Raw genomic sequence first — 21,333 nt, forward strand, 5'->3', positions numbered from 1 at the left:
TCACCAGAAAATACCCAATATGTTATTACCAAATTGAAATGAACAAAGAGAACAGAACATGTTTCTGTCTAAAAATTCATAAATGTGATTTGATATGATTTCAGTTAATTATTTTAAAGCTGCTGCATATTGAACATGGCTATTTTATTATATAATCTATCTAATATTAAGGGTATAACAAATGAATTAAATAATTCCCCAGCTATTGTTATTTAATAGGAAATTTAGGAATGTGGTTCTTTTTTTATGTGATTAAAAAGTGTTTTTTTTTCTTTTTTAAATTCTTCTTTACATGCATGAAAGTAATGATGAGAAAGGTCTATGGTCTAAGAACAATGGCTTAATGCTCAAAGTAATATGTATAATTGTATTCGTGTCAGTGTGTTCAATGTTTTAATCATTAAGCTACATAACCTTTGTCAGACTCTGTAGCTTAATGATGGGTTGATCTTGAGTATACACTAATGTCGTAGTAGTAGTAGTAGTAATGTGTATAATTAAGGCGACAAGAAAGTAAATGCAATTTGGAGTATCTACATCCCCAAATAGCACCTGTTGTCATATGGCCAACTTTCATACTTCAACTCAGCCATCACCTTGACAACTAAGTACACAAGCATTCCACAAAAACCAAGAGGACCTTGTGATAGGACTTTTTTTTCCCCGAAAGGCTTTTTAGATTTCTTAACTTTTATTGCTTTACTCTCAATCTGAAGGGACAATTTCCTCCATAGTTTTCACTTTCTTATTACATCAAAAGGGCTGTTTTTGTGTGCTGAGGTTACCATAAACGGCCACAGTCATTTGATCCTGATGGACAGTATTGCCGACTGAAGCCTGAACAGTGACAGTGTGACTTCCCTCTTTAGAGAAAGTGAAGGACATCGCTCCATCCAGAGTCACAACAGGCTGAAAGGCAGAGCGAGAGATATGTACTGTGACTTGTGAATCTATCATGTTCAATAAATAGGCTGCTTGGTAGAGAATGAGAAATCAAGGTCTTACCTCCGTTTTGTTGTCAAACCACCAGTAATAGGTGACAGTTCCCACATTGCTGGGGTGTAACACTGTTGTGAGGTTTACCGCTTTGTTCTTGACGACCACTGAAGGAGCTGAGAGCTGGACGTGTTCGAGCTGACCTTTAGAGAGAAAATATGAACACAATTTATAATCAACCTTTGTTAAAATATGGCTAAATGCTGCGTCTATGATGCTATATTTTGGCACAACAATGACTGCCTGGAACACACTGAGCATGTAGACGGTGTAGAAGTACATTGCACTGAAGGTGTATTTTGACAAGTGTCTGTGGATGTTTTGATGCTTTTTTGCCGCCATGAAAATGTCACCGCTGGAATCCATTATAATGAGCTGAATTCAAACTGACCACAGCTGCTCTTCTCTTTCAATGAGGAAACATCAAACAGCCATATTTTACGCCTACACGGGGTGAGTGACACTTCAAACTTTAACAGAGATTTTGGATGGAGTCTCGCTTTAATGAGCCAATTTGAAGTTACAGAGGAGTCATGAGCATTTTTTTTAGATTGTTAATGCTCGCAAGTTGAAGCGTTGGGACGTATTTGAAGGCTGTTTGGTCACATGTGTTAGCTGTGACAAAGGATAAAGATCGTACCTTTTTGTGTAGTCACTACATGATATAGGGTAAAATGAAGTTAGTTCCAAAAAAGTTCACCTTGTCACATATGCAGGTGAGAAGAGGAAGTGACGGAAGAATACTTGTATAAATGTTCTAGCAACCACTTTTAAATAACTAAAGAGTTGACTCACAGGAGACGTGTAGGTAGAGAATCACCCTGTCAAAGCCCAGAGTGTTGGTTGCTGTAGCAGAAACTTGGTAGATGCCAACTTTACTGTAGATATGTTTGACCCCATCATCGATGGAGCTTATGTTAACATACGATATGGCTGTGCCGTCGCCAAAGTCCACCGTTATACTTGTCATGGAGCCGAGACCCTTCAAAAAGAAAACAAAACACTGTCACTCACACTGTAGTCTGAATTGTTTTGTCAGTGTTCTTGTAGACACATAACAGAGTGCATTTTTCAGAATATCTACAAGAAGTTCAAGTGGTAAATCTTGTCACTGCATATTTATTTGAAACGCTGGCGCTCCAGCGTCTGTGCTACGTGTCTGACAGCATCTTGATATACATATATAACACTAAAGAAAAAGTATGCAGCCTACCAGCATCACCCTGTAATACACACACTACAGTTGCTTTGATAAAGTGAAGTCAGCACCTCTTCCAGAAAGACCAAGAAAGTGACATTCCTGTCCAGTGATGCCACCAGTGTTCCCTCACTGGTGAAGAGCTGGAGGCCTCTGGGGGCTTGACTGGGACACTTTTGTCGCCTGGGGCTGTACTTCAACAGCATTCCATCAGTGCAGTTGTTCGACAAAGCCCGGCGATATCTGGAATTCATTAAAGATCCCCAAAAGACACAAAGGGGCACCAAATTAGTGATGCATGATACAAATGTGTCCCATCATAAGAGATGTTATTTAACAATAATAATAATAATGGAAACATTTATAATGTTGTAATGTTATTTTTATATTTGTCACATAAAACAGTCATTGTGAAAATTGTTGATCTTGCAACTATTTATCAATTTCTTTAAGCTATTTACTTTTTTTTTTTCCAAGCACAACTGCAGCATGTGGTGCTCAGGTGCAGTTGGCTTATGGTTAATTGGTTATTTTGGCAATGAATATGTAAAGGATCAGCCTCCCACCAAGTTGTAATCCTATTTGTGTTCTGATTTGCCTCCAGTTGCCCTCCTTCCATCTGTTCTGAAGGTTAAGAAACTTTGATGGATAGTGTGTACCCAAACAAATATTTTCACACACAATAGCAGGAGATTTTTTTAAGAAAGTTGAGCTTGAATATAACCAAGGACATTTTGACAACCACAACTTTCTTTGCTCGTGTCAATATAAAGGAATCAGGTGTACCCTGTTGTGTTGAGGAAGCTGTCCCCTGTGATACAGTCTCTAGATGTTGATGAAGGAATGAACCAGAAGGCCCGAAAGCAGCTGCCGTCAATCTGCCTTTCAAACCCGTAGTCGCTTATGGAACAACAGGTACAGAAAAAGATACACTGAGGAGTTATGGAGATTAGTTATCATTCATTTAAAATATCAAATATATCTCAGCTCAAACAGGATCATACAGAGTACAAAGTACATCATGTCTACTGTGAATAGAGGTGATCTATTATGAAAGTATGTATCAAACTTCTGAAGGAGAAAGAGGATTATGCGTGTTCACGCAAACTATAATTATACCTTGAGAGAGTCAGAGAGATCTGTCAGATTGTTTTCCTCATGATTAGGGAAACACAGTCTCGGGAGACAGAGTTGGAGAGTTTCATAACCCTTTTAGTAATAAAGAAGGTGTTAAGTTTGTTAAATATACTAGTAGGTGCTGTTTATTACGTACCAGTGAGCTCAGAAAGTATGAGACAGAGTCAAGTGAGACAGAAGTATGCCACTTACGTTGTGACTTGAAGTGACCCTTGTTATAGAGATAAATAATTTAATAATAATATAGACTTGAGTGAGGCATTAGTTTTATTCATTATGCAAATCTATTCATGTGCACTTGATACATGTAGAAAGAGGAAGAAGTGTGCTGCTACAGTATCATATATTTAACTGCCGAGGTTGAGCTTCAATATTTTCAAATCATCTTCAGTCAAATTGTGTTGAGATGATATGATCATTACCGTTTTAAAAAAGTATGTTGTCCGAGTTCATTATTATATTCAAATCATAGTTCAAATTAGTAGTTTTTGTTTAAAACAACTGATAGCGTGTTTTTAAATTATAGTTCTAACTTACATCCTAAGTTGATAGAAAGTAATGAAGACTAAATAAGAACAACAAGTTGTAAATCATAAAATATTCTAAATCTCTTCAAACACTTGTTGGGCCTTAGGATTGCTTCACAGATTTTGCCTCTGGAGATGGATGAAATGTTGTGCAATGGATTTAATGAAGTGAAAGGAGAAGCTTGAGAGCGGGGAACTCACCACTCAAAATCTGCCTCTCTGCACGGGCAGGAGTCTGACATCTGGGAAATATACTGATTTCTGGCCTTGACACATCGAACGTTTGCTTTCAGTTTTTGGAAGATTCTCTTCATTCCCATGATGCACACTTCACCCTGTGATGAATAATGAATCATAAACATTTCAGAGGTTCTTTATCCCTTATTCTTTTTGTCTTGTACCATCTTGCTTTTATTGTTTGACTGAAGAGATTCACTTGGGTTTAGTCAACGAGTAGCAGCAAGATCCTCTCACCTCATTGTGTAACTGCCATGTCATGTAATCTTCAGATGTACATTGTTGTTGGAAGATTGAGCGGAAGTCAATTTTGACAAGTTGCCACTCAGATCGATGACTAAAATGGCCGAATATTCTGCACAAGCAAGCCAGAAAGTTAAAACATGTGCATATTTAAAATAAAAACTCCACATTGGTAAATTGCAACCATTTTAATCCATATTCCTCTATGGGTTGAGAAACCTTTCTACATCTTGAGCTTATGAAACCCATTCAAAACCACATTTAATTAGACTCAGGAATATGTATGTGCACGTCTATGTCTTCATTGGGGTAATAGCTAGTTACAAAGTGCAATAATTAACTAAATAGAAACACAAACTCTTTATAGTTCCTTCATATCTTACGTCATTATGAGGGTATCCTCTCCAGCCTCCCCCAGCACCCCATCAACATAGAGCGGAGAGGAGGTGAAGCTATATTTGTCCCAGTTTCTGCCCTCATCAAAACTCAGCCTGAGGGAGAGAACAATGGTTGGATCAAAGACAGACCAGCCACAAATAGAGTTGTATTCAGAGAGAAAAATCCTCAGCAGGAAAGCAGTCCCACTCCTTGTTTGGAAGATTGGGTACAGTCTCTAAAAAGATGCGGTACACCCTTGGAGACCCTTACCAAATGTGTCTAATTGGTAGAGGTGTGTGTCGGATGGCCACCAGAGATCCTCCTTGATTCAGGAAAAACACGCTGTACTCTTCCTGAAAAACCTGCAGACACGACCGGCTTCACTTTATCACAACAGAGAAATTCAAGTCTACACAAAGTACGCAACGCTGACATCATAGGAAAAATGCATACTCACACCTATACGCTAAACAAGTGTTCTTTATATAAGAGTCTCAGTTGAGTCAATAAACAAAAGTGTTGCTCTCTTGTTGATTTTTGTTGTCTTAAGCCAATGGCAAAACTATGTACATTCCTTTTGGTGCATTTGTTTTGCAGATCAGAGATGCACATGTCCTCCCAAGGCTTTGTGTCAAACATCAGTAATTTATTTCTTAGCAGTTGTGGCTGTATAACCAAGAACTGAAAAGCGAAAGCTGAAAGTTGGCATTGAAAGCTAAGTCAGATTTCTACAGTATTCTTTATTCTGATAATGCCCAATTAAGGTCATGTTTTTTCACATTTCATGTTTTGTTCTGTATTATACTTAGGGAAAGTTCAAGTGAAAGACAACAGTTTTCACAGAAACTTTTAAGAAGCTCAGTAAACTGATGTATACAAAACGTGTGTGTGTGTGTAGAAACAGAGGTATTGTACAGGGACCAGTCTCATACTCTACCTCTCTCCAGCTGTTTCCAGCATCTGATGTGATGAAAATACTGACATTATTACTGGTCAGTTCAGGTCCAACCACACCTGGATACAAAAGGTAGAAAAGCACTATTTTCATTATTTATTTAGACAAGACTAAGAAACATGTTTTGGGTATCCTCAGCTTAGAAAGACTGGGAACAGAACCAAAGAACAGATTAGACTGGGAGTGATGTGGGACATATTTGCAGACCATCAGTAAGCATTTGTAACAGTATGTATGTGCAAATCAAATAATCTCCTCACCTGAAGCTATTATAATTCCTGGAGCTGAATCTTTGCTGACAATGTTTCCCGAGGTGTAGGGATTCTCTGACACATGAAGGTGTAGATGTAACGAACAGTAAGGCTGCAATACACAAACACAAACACAAGGAGATTAGTTTGCTGAAGTCAAAATGTGAAATTGAAAGCTAATAATATAGACCCTGTTCATGTAAGATATTAGGTGTCATAATAACTGTCCTGAATTGACTTTGAATCAGATTAATCATTTTGCTTTTAATTAAAAAAAAAAGTGAAATGTTAAACCCTTATGGAAGAGAGATCTGGGAAATGTATTTGAACATAAAGAACATTTTGTCAGAATGTGCTAAATATGTTCAAGCAGCAAAGTTGTCATAACAAAAAACACAACATAGATCAACCATACACCATCAATTCTCCATAGAACAAAACTGAGTAAGGATACTGGAAGCTCTATGGAAGTATCCCTTTGACTCCAGATATAATCATCTCATCTAATGAGAGTACGAACAGTAGATTAAGGGGCTGTTTGGATAATGCCATTCTTTTGTGGGACCTTTACTGGACTTACACTACCTGGTTAACAATGTCCTCTACATAGGATCGTAGTCATTTTTGTTTGATATTATTGTTGACTTTATGGACCCCTTTTGTGTGTGCTGCTTATTTTTTGGGGTTTTCCTTGATTTCAACACCATGTCTTTCAGTATTGTCTTTTTTCGCAACCATGTCATAATGTAAATTTTTTCCTTGCTGCCATTCACCAAAACTTTGCTTTAAACTGAATAAAAATTCAACACAGATATCGAGTGTTACCCCTCTCCTGTCATCGCTGAGCCTGCCCTGCCCCCCCAATTCAGTCAACAATTGTCTGTTATCGTGACTTAATCTCTTAAATTATGTTTAAAGACGTGCTACTGTACTGCAATTCATCCCTTAATCTAAAATCATGTTACATCATTTGAAAAGTCTCTTTAGTTGCTGACATATCCTGAGCTGTGTTAATGAAAGTCACATTTATTTGCACTCTTTGACCACAGCATTGCATGATTTTTTGTTTTAGAAGAAAATGCAAACCCAAATAATCAAATCTATCTCTCGTCAGTGGCCCACTTACTTGTTCACAATAGACCTTGTTTCCCTGGAGATCGGTTGTTGGAGCCTGAAGAAGACGCCAGTCTCTCCCCTTGTTGTATGTAATATAAGTTTTCACTTGGTTCTCAACAACTTTATTTGACAGGAACACCCCTTTAATCCCGGCAACCTGCGAGTATGAGAGACACAGAGCGGTAGGAGGAAAAATAACAAAAAGGAAGAGAAAAAAATAACTGTAAATTATTCAGGCTTAAGTAAAGCTGAAGGCCTAGTTTGGAGAGGAAGAGATGTCTGAAAGTGATAGTTTTGCAGGGAGCACTATTTTAGACCATCTGTAGGACTCTACTGAACCAAAACAACATATGGTGCAGCCCTGAGATATTTCTTCTTCTTTGTATTTATGTGCACCGAGATGCAGACCCTCACATGCAGTTATCTTTTGAGTTCACAATTCTCTTTCATTTAAAAGAGCACAAATCTTCTTCGTCAAGGGAAAAATCATCATTTCATATTTTCTACTGGACACTGCAGATAAATATTTCTGGACACAAAATGTGTGCGGAGGTCAGTGAGCAGTGAGAGTAACCAATGCTGATGGCAATCGAGGTGTGTGTTTGTAACAATGTGATGCTTTTACTGCTGGCTGCAGATGAGGATAATCTAAAGTGATGCATACATGTGCAGTCACAGCTAACTTCATAGCACATCTGTCACACAGATATAACATTTTCAGGGCATAAGAAAAAGCTTCAAATTCTCCTGTATTGTGACTACGGGCTCTCCGTGACACTTGTGTTTCCTTGACTTGTGAATATATGGTACGTTAACTGACTGAAACTGCAAAAATATTTTCTATGCGACAAAGATGTCACATGAAATAGATAATAAAAGCTGACAGGAAGTGGATATGGGAGACACTCAGCAGAATAAAATGTAATGTACCAACATCTGTTCCATTATGGTGACATACAAAACATCTGAGCGCATGGTATACTTTAGGAAAGCACGGCCCAAAGCCTACATTGTAGATGTCTTCCAAAGGTCAGTGATGCTTTCTGTTATTACAGTCACATCAAAAATTTTAGTAAAGTATTCAATCAGAGCGGCTAATAAAAAAAAACTTGACCCTAACTGATTGTCCCCAGCTGACTTTTTTTGCATCAGTAGAACAAAGAATGAATTACTTCAAATTTTGTAAAATGCTTCAGGAAAAAGATCTGAGTGCCAGATGTGTTTGCAGCAAGGTAAACTATGGTCAGAATTAGTGGGAGGAAAAACTAGCATTTTCCTTATGACAAGATAAAGTGTTAATTGAAAATCACATATTATTTTACCATCTGAGACCGTGGAAGAACCATAATGTTCATATCAGCCAGGATAAAGAGTTCTGAATGGATATTAAGTAAAATAAACCAATACTATGCACGTTCAAAATTAACATTTTCAAAGTCCTTACTATGCAAGAGACTTTGCATAATGAAATCAATATTCAGAGTTCCTCTGAATTTGAGAGCCTAAGGCGGCACTATTACTCTGCGGGAGCCTGGTAATGGGATAAGTTTTAGAAGGCCAATATTTTTGGATGTATTATTCAGTTTTGAGGGCAGATGAGCAGTTTCCCCCCTAAAGTAATGTGGATTGCAGGTATTAGCTCCCACCTGAGGCCTTTTGGGGCAGTACGGTCTGTTGTTTATTCTCTGATTACTGGGATTCTAGAAAGACGTTGGATAAAGCTCTCTTTCTGACTCCTCCTTTTAATCACAGGGATTCAGAAGCGGGTAACATTAAAGCATGTGCCTGAGGAATTAGGAGTGGTGGGGATATGACAATGATTGCCTGATTTGACTCCGATCAAACTGTGAAACTAGACAGTGCTGATCGAATATGAATCAAGATTATGGTACTGAATTGCCTATTTCTTGCATAAAGTGTTTTCAGAAACATATTTTAGTGTACTGTTTAGCTTAAAATGATCGGTGGGCGACGCTTGGTTTTGGCTCGACTTGGTCACACAGTTTGATCCCAGTCCACGAGGAGTCGTTGACACTGCATCAGAAACTGCTCGGCTCAGATTGGTTGTAGGTCAGGCGTGGTGGAATCTAGCAGATGCCATGACAAATATTCTTTTTAAAAACTGTATTTTTTGATTGGGCTGATGGTAATGATTCATCAGCTTATCAGCACGACACAATGTCCTATAAACTGCAGCAGTTACAAAATCATGTTGGTGATGCCTAAATAACATGAAAACGTGAAAGGATGACTGCATCGCCCAACAGCACCGTGTTGCCTACCTCATAGAGGTCTATCATGATGTTGCCCTCCGGTCCTCCGCTGCTCACGACATTTTCCAGCATCAGGGTTAAGAACAGCCCTCTCGACTCAGACATGTACAGGTTGTAGGAATCATTCTGGTGCCAATCCTGAATCGCTGCAACCACCTGGTTGTCATCTGTGCTGATTATCTGCAGGTCCTAAATATGTGAAATTCATGAGTAGAAGTTTCTGTGTGCATTAACCAGCTAACAAGGTTTTAGGAATTGATTCACAGAAGTTATCTAAAAAAAAAAGTGTAAATCTGCATATTAGTGTGTGCATAGTGCCCACAGAGCTCGAGCAGGAAGCTAGCGATTCGTCACTTCATGACATCATTCAGTTAGGTTCGTCAGCGATTAGACCTTAGGCGTTTTATGCCATGGGCTAAAAATGAAGACATACTCCATTTAATTTGACTGAATCCCTTCTTCAGAGTGAGGCGAAGTGGGGGATTTGTGTCCTTCTCAAGGAAAAGAAAGGATGGATGGATGGATGGATACTGATCGAAACAACACTGCGGGCACTAAATCTCTCCTGTTATTGTGACACAGTCTCTAAAATCACTAAGCTGCCCTGCTGTGCTTTTAGAAAATGGGATTCAGTGCAGAATACAGTTTCTGTGCAAATCCAAATGGACTTTTCTGCTTCAGAAATTTCCTTTGGCATTGTGGGGAAACTGCAACTCCCCATTCATTTTTGAGTACATTTGTTGATAGTGATGAGAGGGCAAATGATTAAAAACTATGCATGGGTCTTAAATAAACATGATCTAAGGATGTAATTATGCATAACTGAATCAATTTTTAGGAGGAAAACAATGCGGAGGAAACAATCTAATGGATTTGTCAGTAAACATTATGAATAACTGGGAACCACTGTACATAAAATCAACCCTAAGTTATCATGATACCACAAAACAGCCCGAAGGAACAAATAAAGTGTTTCACAGTAAAATTAATGCTGCACCGCTTGTTCCTCTGCATGTGCTCAAGTCACAAAACACTGCACTGCATCCTTTCCAGCAGCCTTACCTTTGGCTGAGTGTACTTGGGAAGCTTCATTGGGTAGAAAGCATTTCTTTTATAGGACACATAATGGACAGGCTGACCACCTACTGGCACCTGGAAAAGCAAAAAATTGCAATATGAAGTGAAATCGCTTTTCAGATAAATATTCATAATCTTCACTGTGTACAATGATTGCTAGCAGCGTGTATCAAACAATTTAAGCCACCATCAAAACTCTGGGTTTGCTATCAATTAGGATGTTGTGCATTATGGCAGATTGGAGTTGTAGTATAATACACAACATCGTGATTTCCATTTCATGCCATCCTTTCCCAGGATAATGGCCCACTTTAGTTAATGAAAACCATGACTGTACATTAAGATGCGATTGAATGCAGTGGTTTTACAGTTTTTAATTGTCTTTTAATGAAGCCAGACCTTGCAATAAAAACCCACCTGGATGAAAACGTATTCATCCTGAACCACAAGGGAATTAGGGATGATAAATCCAGGGAAAGGCTTGCTCTTGTTTCCATCAGAGCAATTCTGAAGTTTACAAGTTATGTACTGTGACCCTGTGGAAAAGCAAGACATGAGTGCTAAAAATATAACAAAGAGAGAAACAAACAACCTTCTGTAGTCCACAATCAAGGTTTAGCTCACGCTGATAGTATTAAGTGAGCCATAGAGGCAAAATTTTGGAGGCCAAACCCTTATTCTCACTAATAGATACAGTAGAGAGCGAGCAATCCCAGTGTGTTAGCATCAGCCAAATGAGGCGGTCCCCCAAGGGACAGGGTATTAGGCATTAACACACAAGGCCTTATGGAAGTTCCCCCCTCTGCACTGTGGCAAATAAAAACAGCCAAGGCACAGCCTGGACATTAAAAATGAATTAACTTAATCGTATAAAGAGTCTCCGTGCAGCCAATTCAGATGAGGAGGCAAGTTTAAGTACAGCAAAAAAAAAAAAGCTCTAATTTTTAAATTAAAATTTAGGAATAACAACAAATGTTGCTAATTTGATGTGAGATCTAATCCGAATTTTGACAACGCAACTTTTATGTGTTGCCAAGGCAACATATTTTATTACTCACGTCCATCAGAGACGCTGATCTCCAGGTGAATCATTCCTTGCTCCTTGTCTAAACCCAGTCTGGACCTGAATCAATATGACATATAGTACATGTAAGCCTGCTTAAAGGAAAGTGTCCATTAATAATGACATTGTGTACATTGATACCGACGTCGTGTCTGTTAATAAAGTAACCACATAATAGGTCAATGGTTACCTGTCATCACAACGGTATGTTCAAAATGACTCAGCCTAAGACTGATTCTCCATCTTGGATAGCTAGTTAGTAAAGGGGGGACAGACTAGGAGATGGTTTTATGAATATAGTGGTGTAACCCAGAAGGGGTGAAAGTATTTCACAAGGTAAACAACAAACAAAAATAAAAAAATATGGAAAAAAATGAGACAATGTACACCAATTCTTACTTGTGTAACAAAATCCTATATTTTTCTTTTGTACCCCTTTTATTACCGTTTGATCCCTCAGATTCATCTAGAGACACTAGGTTTTTACACTTAGGTTGGAAACCAATGATTTACATTAGGTTATGCAGTATGCAGTGCCTGTGCACATAGTAGGCTTGGTTACAAAGCATTTGATCAGATGACATAATCCTGTCCCGAAGCATATTTAATAAGGTAATGCTGTGTGAACCATTACAATAAATATATAAAACATTGAGGACTGTTTTCATAATTAATGCATTTAGCTAACAATATTAATTCAGTTTTTTTCTGTTATCTGAAGCGCAATATTTGTGGTTTACATTAGATTTTCATTTTAAATTTGTAATAAAGCTGTGATCTTTACAGGAGCAATAATACTACAGCCTTATCTATGAGCAGTGGCCTGACAGACATTTGACCTGCACTGTACTTTATGGGTAAGGTGCACTTAGCCATCTCATTTACTTTCAATAGAAATACCTCATGACGTGCAGAGCGACAAGAGTGACCACTTGTTGTATTAATAGCAGCTGTTGTGACAGAAGATGGGTTTCTTCTCATTTTCCATACCGTGTCTGAACTATAATAGAAAAAGCCCCCCGTCTTGCTTCCCTCAGCACTCTGTAATTGCCTCACAGCTCCATCTCTTTTAATGGACTTTATGTCAAATACTTCATCCAATTCTATCAGTGAACAGCAGCGCTTGCTCTTAAATAAAGCCCTGCAATGTTACACTGTGTTCTCACATAACTAACACATACCAGTTCATCTGCCTAGGCTGTTAACATGTTTTTGTAAATCACATTTGTCAGATTTGTTTTCAGATAAGATGAACAGTGCAGGATGTGATGCGAAATTCTTCTGATGGTGTGGGGAGCGATTTGTTTTGTTCTTCCTGGCATGTTTTGTTTGACATATCCTTCGAAGATAAAAGGAAGAGCATGTGTGAACATCAAAAATTAGGTCTTTGATTGATCATCTTGTAACGCAAAAAGAAAATCTCAGACACCGTTGTCTTTAATAAGGATATAAACTGAAGGTGTGAATAATAAAATATGCGATATATATTAATATAGTGTAAAACTGTAACCGTACAGAATATACATTTTATGCCTACCTGACTTGATAATATCCCATATTAACCCAGGTCAAATCTTTATCTGGTATAATTCATGTGTTGTTTATCTTCTTAAAACAGGCTGTAATCATTAGGAACCTCAGTGCAAATTGTTCCTGATGTATGATGGAAGATGGTTTGTTGATGTTTGGTAGAAACCTAAATAACTGACATGAACTCATGAAAAACGACCACAATGTAGAGCCAAGATAGTCAAGGATGACTGCATGCACATGTGAGCTCAGGCACTTTAACCATTAGCTACAGAAAAAGGCCTAATTACTCCCCTGAAGAGAAAGGGCTTTGTTATGAGATTTAGGTGAGACAGAAGATGACTGATCATGTTTTATTACCCTTTATGTGATGATTTAGGGGCTACATGTTTTATTAATGTGCCCTTCATTTCTGATGGGTTTTTATGGATTGGATGGATGATTACTAAAAAAAATGTTTGGTGTCTTCAGTCCACGTGGGCTGGGAATTTGTATTTGTATTGCACAACACAATAAATAATACACCTAATTAACCACACACAATTAGAGGGTCAGAAGTCTTGTGGAAGTTACTGTACTGTAGTTCACTTCAACCTCCTTGATTAATCAGTGATTCTGCTTCTTTAGTTATATGTGCAAAAGAGATGCTGCAGCCAACAACTATAAAAAGCATTATAATTTATAAATGTATCCTGGGCCATATTCCCTGCAGCACCCAACAGCTAATAAGGCTAAAACACTCCAAGAGACACCCGGAAGCTCTCTGCCACACCATAAGAGCTCATTCCACAGAATTATACTAAATAAATTACAAACTGATAATATTTGGATATGATTTGATTTGCAATGCGGTGGTATCCCAACATTATCCCAACAATATTTCATGAGCAGATTGCATTCAGCAGATCCAATATTAATCACTATGTTAACTAGATGTTTAGTACATTTATGTAAAAATAAATCATGAAAAAAGATCTTCTTACATTAAAAACATAGCTTGGTTTGGCATTTAATAATAAAAGCAATGGGATTAAAATGTGTCATGGGATTGAATTTATTAAATCTTACTGTAATCAGTGGGGGAAAACAAAGTTAATTTAATTTATGCATACATTTATCTCACAACTGTAATAACCAAATAAAGACTTTACATAAACAGATGTGTTGTACATGTTTCAGATGTAAATGTGTCGTGAGCAGTTCCACCAAAAATGATATGCATAAATGTTAACAATTGAATAATGTTATATACGTATGATAATCTATTAGTCAAAGGGGACAAAATACTTCTAATTTTGATAATTAAGTCACTTTTGCTGATAATTGAAACAGAGGAGAATCAAGTATTTTTGCTGAACTGGTGCTTTGACTTAAAGCTGGGGTAGGCAGCTTTCATGAAAAGGCATAAAAAACGGCAGTATCTGAAAAAAAGCCCTCCTTCTACAGCTCTTCCCTCTCTGTCCTGTGCCCCTCCCACCAGATTAACATGCTACAAGGGCATATGTATGCGCTTCATCCAGTAACCTACAGACTATTATCATTTCAATCATACCGATCTTGATCGTGATTGAGATGCCATCTTATAGCGGCAATTCCATAATTACCATCCTGGTTTTCTTTTGCAAACTTAGCCTGAAAAGCCCCTTGAGATGATATACTTTAATTCGAGGCTCTAACTAGCTACATAAACATGAACTTGAATTAGTCACAGCCATGAGCCTTTGGCTACAGTTGGCAGAAGGCTAAACTATTAGCATTTCCTCTCCATCTCTGGAAATTATTTGCTAATGTTGATGATTTATTGCGTTTATTGTCATACTCTCTTTTGGACTTCATTTTTAATCGGTCCGAGTCCATCTTCCCTCTTTTGGGTTGCTCTGCAGTGTAGGCGTTTGTTGCCAATACTGAAATAGCGACTTATTCTGCAGGACATTCTGAATCAAACTTTCACCATCCGAAGAGACCTGTATGCACATCCGCATTTGTAGATCTGCAAATAGGAATGCCTTCTCCCTAAAATGACGTGTGATTGTCACATGCTAGATTTTTTAAAGCCTGTTAACCAAGCCAAGACGAGCCAAGACGAGTGGTCTGAGTTAAAAGTCTACTTTTAACTCAGACCACTTGACTTATATGTTTAACGGTTATCATGGCACCAAAACAAACTGCCTACCCTAGCTTAAAGTAAAGGATCTGAGTACTTCTTTCACCCCTGTAATAACAAATGTAATCAATTGTTTAAATTTCATGACATTTCTTAAAAGTACACACGACACTCTAAACTTGTTAATAAGTTCAAATCTGACACAATAACATTTTTGGTTTTGGTGATATTTCTGTCTACAATATAGACGCAGTATGTTCAGCAAAAACATACATATAAATAAATATGTAGATACATAATTTATAGAGCATGTAAATATGTACAGTGAAAGCATTTCCACTCTGCACGACTGCTGTGAACAGAATGCTAAAAATGCATACATTTTTATTAATTAATGCATAATTGTTCTGTGCTTGTCTATTATTCATATTGTGTTTGGAAAATATCAAATACTGCAGCATTTCTCTTGCAGAGAGAAAATCCCTGTGCAAAAGACTGATTGTTGATCTCACCAGTAGAATCTGTTGGGGACGACGCTGTCGTGCACAAGCTGCCATCTCCTCCCAAATTCAACAGAGACATAAAGCTGAAAAATGAGAGGAATGCATTAAGCAAATGAGTTACAGTATAAGAATAATGTTCCAAGTCAGAATTATTCCCTGATTTATGTCCAACTGTATTATCAAGCAGCTGTCTAAGATTTGTAGATTATGTGGCGTCAATGTGTTGATGTTGCTTTGCATATTGGAGTGCATACTTTGTGAAAATGCGTGATGAGAAAATCCATAACTTCCTGTAAAAACAGTGACACAAAAAATGTTATTAAAAGATTATTCATTCTGGCGCCTTGGAAAGGAGGGAAGGGGGAACAAATTGGCCTCTGTATTAAGATGAAAGTGTCCCCTTCTTACAGTAACGCAGCAGGATTTCGACCTAATTGGTGTTATAAAATCACTCATTTAACTGTCATTGTAGTCGTTCTATTCTAAAAAGCCAATAGACTTGTCCAGATGTGTCCAAGCATTCACAAGGCCTGTCATCTTACCATAATGACCGGGCTGCATGCATTTTAAGATTGGAGATTAACAAGGATAAGCAACATCATTTTGACTCATCTAAGAGCTTTAAACTTTTAAAAGACATGACAGATTATCACATGTAAAATAAAACCCAACTAAGATCAATTTTAGCAGTTAGAAGGGGGAAGAACAGATGAAATTTAGCTTTACAAAGATGTACAGAATGACCCGAAGGCAAAACTTCTCTAGAGCGTCTTCATTTTGACCCTGTCGATGGTTCTCAACAAAGCTTTCATCTTCCTCCCTGCACCATTTATCTCACTTCTCAGACCTTGGCTGTTTTTCTTTCGGAAAATCAAGTCTTCCAATAGCAGGCTGGGAAGGCCAGGTTTGATGTCTGTGGTGTTGAGTGAAACTGACAGCAGGTTTCTCACACAGCGTAATGAAGAGTGTGTGTTTATGCTTACAATTGTGTGTTTTTGCGTGAGATGGGGATTGTTTGGGCACGTCTTCCTTGTTAACTTTGCCCTGTGTTGTCTGGGACACATCCATTCAGTGTCTAGAGCCAGACCTTATAACTTGTTTAGGGGAGCAGGTGATCAGCTGCTTCTATTTTGGCAACTGCAGGCTTGGCTTAAGTGGCAGATGTCTCTGCTCATGAAGACCAGGTCCTGAAAGCTATTATCAAAATGAATGCTTTGGACTGCGACCACAACCTATGCTTTGTATAATTTTAGAGAGATATTAATTTAGTTGTGATCCAGCAGGTTTGTCATATATTATTGGACTTATCAACAATATGGCAGAACACTCACTCCAAGCTAACATGCATGATAAGCAGCAAGTAAACCCTATACAACAGTCCTTATTCAGCAGCCAGAGATTTTTTTCTTTCTGTCACATTTTCAGTTTTTATTCCAGCTATTTCATGCTACCTGACATCTACAACGTTACCTTTTGGTCGTGGCTGTAAGCCAGGATCCAGTCCTCCTGCTCTGGGTGAAAAAGCAGGCTGAGGATATCAAAGGCTAAGCTGTGTTTCTGATAGGTCGCCCCCTCGTCAAGGCTAATGAGCAGGCTGTTCTCCACCTCCGGGTCGGTAAGTAACATGATCTGAGACGAGACAAGAAAGGAGAAGTGGGAATCTGCAGCCCACCTTGACAGCATCCATTCCACAGGGCTTATGTGTGCTTGTGCGCTGCTTGGAACAGACGCGTGGTGCAGACTCCTGCAGGGCTGTAGTGAAAATGATAAAAATGTATTCAATCTAGGCAGAGTTCCGCAAGATGCATGTGGGAACTTACCTTCCTTTTGTTGTTTGGACTCACGTACAAGTAGCTCAGGATGGTCTTTAGTCCGACTTTCTCATTAAGCTTCTCATATGTGGTCCCATAATCGGTTGACCTAAAAGTCAATTATAAAGATAGTACAGGAAGACAGTAAGTAGGTTGTGGTGGTAAAGGAGTAAAGGAGAGAGGAGAAACACCTACTAGTTAAGATGCTGATGGTATCATTAAGCATTTCAGGCAAGCAGAAAATTGCAACAGCAGAAGCAATTTGCTAGATGAATGGATATTTTTTTAATTATCAAAATAAACAAGAATATCCTGTGTGGCATACATGGCAAGGGGGTGAGATATTATTGTCATTGTTATTATTGAGGCTTTGGGGTAAAACATAATTTAATGTTTGTGATGTTCATGTTTTTGAACTGAGATGGAGAATGTATTTGCCTATTGGCTGAAAGCTTTAAAATGTTTGGTTTATTTTAACTGCCAAAAAGTCAGTCACAGACAAAGAAATGTATTCTCATGCTGACATCATGCACAGATATAAAGCATGTTTTAAAAAAGCATTTTATTTAACCATGTTTAACAGCTGGTGTCTCTGACACCCCAAACAGAAGGAATTCCTTTTCTGTTGCAGATTTCTGAAACAATCAATTTGAAATCATGTGTAGCCACCAGACAGATGATCTTACCTCCATAAAGAACTCTCTGTTACTCTGCCAGAGTTGAAGTCATAGTACTTCGTCAACATGAGGATCACCTATGAAACAGATCAAACAGATTATAGCACACAGGAGTGGTATCATCAGTTTTGTGAATAGCAGCAATAAAGTGTCACAGTAAAACAGAAGAGCTGAGCCGTCCACGCACACTATTAAGATCCCAGTCAGCCACAGCTTTATTAAAAACCCAACAACACGCGATGGCTTGTCAACCCATTGCTTTAGTTGTTGTAATGTTATAAACCTTGTACATATTCTCTGAGGAAAAGCTGACCACATATCCATGCTATAATGGTTTCAAAGACCCAGTAGACTAGCAGCAAACATTGCCACTGGTAGACTATGACTACATGAATAAATAAGTCGACTATAATTCATTTCAGGCACAGAGAGATGGACCTCATAAATATCATGGACATCTTTTTTGAAGAGGATCATAAAAAGTGTCGTATGTGGTTTACAATAAACAGGGTTTACTTAATATACATAAAAAGCTGTTTACAGATGTCTTGTAAATTACCCCAGATATGAATCAACGGTTCACTGTGGACATTTGCATTTTCTTCTGTTTGATTTGAAAAGACACTCAATAGCTAAATCAAAGCCTGTGCATTTGTATTTGCATGATAACTGATGCATAGAACCATGTTTACAAACATTTAACTTAATTTCCTTTTTTGTCAGTGAGGTAAAAATATGAGGTAAAACCGCAGTATTAAAATAATTTCTGTCCAAAATGATGTATTTTTCCACAATGACATTTTATTAAATCTCAACAGTCCTTTACACAAAAACAGTTTGTTGTTCACACTGTGCCCTTCACCCTTTTCACAAATGAATTACTCAAGCAGTTCGCTGCCTGCACTGTGCAATCGTAAAATCTGCAGATGATATAGCTCTCTGGGGAAGCCTCTCTGGGCATCTTTTCATAGCTATCCTCTAATTATCAACTGTTACGAGGGTTTGGGGTAACATTCTCTATAACAAGTAAGAACTCCATCATGTAAACAAGAAAATTGAACTTTTGAAAACCTTGCTTGTGCAGTTTGTAGAAACAGCAGTCAATCGTCTTCATCTCTACTAAAAAAAGCCTGTTAAAACTCTATCAGACACTCCACGCACACATGTGAGGCATTTCCAGGTCCCTTATGTACAGTCGACTCCAGCAGCTATAAAATCAATTTTAAAAAAACATAGCATCTCAGCTAAATTAGTCAATACTAACTGCCTGCAGAAATACTTTACTGTTGCAGCACCACAAAACTCAATCAAAGAAACTCAAATAGAAAACACTGTTCCACATGCTCTGTCCTGAATACTGGCAACTCTGATTCTCTTAATTCATATTTTTAATTTTTGAATCAATAAACAGAATCACCAATAAAGAGTGGTATAAAGACTGCTCAACAGCAGACAGGAGAACTCTTCAGAGGGCCGTCAACATTGCACAGAAAATCATCGGCTGCCCTCTGCCCTTTTCGGTAGACATCTCCAGCTCCCGCTGTTTCCGGAGAGCCGAAAAACATTTTTAAGGACTCTTCTCAACCTGAACACCACCTGTTTGACCTGTTGCCCTGTGGCAGGCGCTACAAAAACGTCAAAGCACACCGTACAGACCACCAGACTAGAGAACACTTTCTTTTCCAAGGCCATAAGCCTAGGATAATAAACAAGTATTATCATCTCCTGTTGAGATTTTTAATTCCCCAGAGCCTAAGAGAACATCTCTAAATGTCTTGTTTTTTCCGACCAAAAATCCAATTACCAAAGATATATTTACAATTGTATAAACCACGGAAAAGGAGCAGATCCTCACAAATGACAAGCGATAAAAATATATTGCTTTCTATTTTTCCAACATTTTTCCATAATTGTTTCAACTCAACATAAACTATTCAGTGTTTTACATTGTCCTAAAAACTGTTTCATGTCCTGCACACTTATCATTATTTATGTTTTCTGTCATAAACATGTGTCTTTGCCTACACAATATCTCTGTTTATAAATAAAGTACCACAAGTTCCTAAGGAAACTCTTGCTGTTAATATAATGAATTTCAACTTCACCGTTTTGCTTTATTTCCTAATTATCTGCCTTCTTTGTGAATAAGCTGGGTAATAAAGCTCTGATGCCATTACTTTGTGCTAAATGTATGAAACCTTTTATGTGTGGGCTAGTTCAGAAATAACCCTTGTAGCTTGTTATAACTATGGTACCATATCTCCAGACTGGGTTGCAGAGATTTATAGTCTTCCAATAAAAATGGCCTTTATACCTTCCAAAAGTCATACCCTCATGGACACTGTCATACGCAATAAAACAGCCCGCAGCAGTCTGAAAATTAGGACAAAATATATCCCCCATTCTGTATGGCAATTAACTTTATGCATTTGCTTGGGAGGGATCCAAGATTATAGTCAGATATAATTTGCATTCAACTTTGCTGGCTGGAAAAGTTTCCTGCGTTCTGAGGGATGTTGAAAGTGAAAGGTGAAGCCCCATGGTTGCAGTTAAGGCATCAATACAGTGATACAATATTCACTTTGTAGATATATCTGTGTGAAGCAGTTGTTTGAAGTTCAGCGTGTCACACAAACCATTAAATTGTTATTTAAAAATCACTGGACTTCTTTTAGTGCTTACACCATACACTGTACAGTTGCAGAATTTACCCTGTGGATTTAAATAATAATGCCAAACGTATTAGCATACCTTTGAATTGCAACAAAGGTATCACATTTGATGCCAGGCAACTACCATGTAGTGCACAGCCCATTAGACTCCAAACTGGATTACTTGACATCCAAGAGTAAGCAAATTGATTTTTCAACCTCTAATCCTTTGTAAATCTTAAACCTTGGAGGTAAATGGACTGGGATGAATTTGATCATTATGTAAGAATGAATAGAGGCTTAATGGTGACTTAAAGGGCTTAGAGTGGGGAGATTACTGTTGAGAAATGACGGCGTTGTATAAAGACGTAAAGGGGTGGGATATCAAAATGAACACCTGAGAAAAATGAAAGGAGTGATGGAATACACATTATGATTCATTCACACCCTCACCAACCCCGTTGAGCCAGCCTCATCAGCTGTTGGAATTAAGTTGCCTCATCAATAAACTGACATCACATTGCGCAAGTGCAATTAAACAGATGGATGAGTCCATAAAAACAATTGTTACAGGAGTTACTAACTGGAATATTAATAACAAAAGAC

At 38.0% G+C, this 21,333-nt stretch overlaps 1 protein-coding gene across 1 annotated transcript in view; it reads right to left on the reverse strand.

The window, feature by feature from the left end:
* LOC310953349 (VPS10 domain-containing receptor SorCS1-like) overlaps positions 1-21,333 on the reverse strand; it is a gene marked incomplete at its 5' end in the record, with an annotated part of 42,645 nt that overhangs the window by 9,085 nt on the left and 12,227 nt on the right. Inside the window, 20 exons of the mRNA XM_083922363.1 lie at positions 786-909; positions 1,006-1,139; positions 1,792-1,978; positions 2,266-2,437; positions 2,981-3,094; positions 4,060-4,193; positions 4,333-4,450; positions 4,722-4,829; positions 4,987-5,078; positions 5,654-5,730; positions 5,932-6,034; positions 7,049-7,195; positions 9,321-9,500; positions 10,374-10,463; positions 10,806-10,924; positions 11,447-11,511; positions 15,598-15,671; positions 17,059-17,217; positions 17,409-17,508; positions 18,086-18,153. Coding sequence (XP_083778489.1) covers positions 786-909; positions 1,006-1,139; positions 1,792-1,978; positions 2,266-2,437; positions 2,981-3,094; positions 4,060-4,193; positions 4,333-4,450; positions 4,722-4,829; positions 4,987-5,078; positions 5,654-5,730; positions 5,932-6,034; positions 7,049-7,195; positions 9,321-9,500; positions 10,374-10,463; positions 10,806-10,924; positions 11,447-11,511; positions 15,598-15,671; positions 17,059-17,217; positions 17,409-17,508; positions 18,086-18,153 — 2,365 coding nt within the window. The remainder of the gene's footprint in view (positions 1-785; positions 910-1,005; positions 1,140-1,791; positions 1,979-2,265; positions 2,438-2,980; positions 3,095-4,059; positions 4,194-4,332; positions 4,451-4,721; positions 4,830-4,986; positions 5,079-5,653; positions 5,731-5,931; positions 6,035-7,048; positions 7,196-9,320; positions 9,501-10,373; positions 10,464-10,805; positions 10,925-11,446; positions 11,512-15,597; positions 15,672-17,058; positions 17,218-17,408; positions 17,509-18,085; positions 18,154-21,333) is intronic.

The sequence above is a fragment of the Echiichthys vipera genome (assembly GCF_963691815.1).
Source record: "Echiichthys vipera genome assembly, chromosome: 11".
NCBI classification, from domain to species: Eukaryota; Metazoa; Chordata; class Actinopteri; order Perciformes; family Trachinidae; genus Echiichthys; species Echiichthys vipera.